The sequence below is a fragment of the Penaeus monodon genome, chromosome 20, assembly GCF_015228065.2.
Source record: "Penaeus monodon isolate SGIC_2016 chromosome 20, NSTDA_Pmon_1, whole genome shotgun sequence".
NCBI lineage: Eukaryota > Metazoa > Arthropoda > Malacostraca > Decapoda > Penaeidae > Penaeus > Penaeus monodon.
This window is the reverse complement of record NC_051405.1, coordinates 17,393,935-17,394,550: the sequence shown is the minus strand read 5'-3', so window position 1 is coordinate 17,394,550 and position 616 is coordinate 17,393,935. Positions and strand designations below refer to the sequence as shown.

At 42.0% G+C, this 616-nt stretch overlaps 1 protein-coding gene across 1 annotated transcript in view; it reads left to right on the top strand.

Moving 5' to 3' along the window:
• Nucleotides 1–616, top strand: part of LOC119585660 (serine-threonine kinase receptor-associated protein-like) — a gene marked incomplete in the record, with an annotated part of 6,974 nt that overhangs the window by 1,486 nt on the left and 4,872 nt on the right. The window contains 1 exon segment of the mRNA XM_037934336.1: nt 450–589. Within this exon segment, the coding sequence (XP_037790264.1) occupies nt 450–589 (140 nt within the window).

The window sequence follows — 616 nt, the reverse complement described above, 5'->3', positions numbered from 1 at the left end:
GGCTTTCTCATGAACTTTCTCTTCTCTCTGGAGAATAGAAATTTTGGTTACGGGAAGATTCTTGGACAGCTAATGAGAAGTTTCTTTCTATGGAAATCAGTAGAACCTTAGGGCTGACAAGCATGGAAGCCATGCATTACTGCATCTCTTACTTGACTTATTTACTTTGTGTCTTTTTTATTTTCAGTTTCTGACATCTAAGTGATGGAAAGAATGTGTTAGAATTCAGGGAGCTATGAATTCCATTAGATTGTCAATCACTTGATTTACAAAACTTTAGCTATCGGCTCATTGTTCTCATAAACCATGTACTTGACATGTTTAGCACACTTTTCTTGAAGAATTCTTTTCCCCGAAAATCATTGTTGTTATGTACTCAGTGGAACAATGTAGAGATTGCAGAATTGTTAAATCCTACTTATCAAATTCCTTTTCGGTCATCATTCCAGATGGAAAGCCTATGCTCCGGCAAGGTAACACTGGGGACTGGATTGGGACGTTTGAGGGGCACAAGGGGGCAGTGTGGGGGGTGGCCCTTAACAACGATGCTTCCCGCGCAGCCACAGCAGCTGCAGACTTCTCTGCGAAGGTGAGATGAGAGAATGCAGTGGCTCCC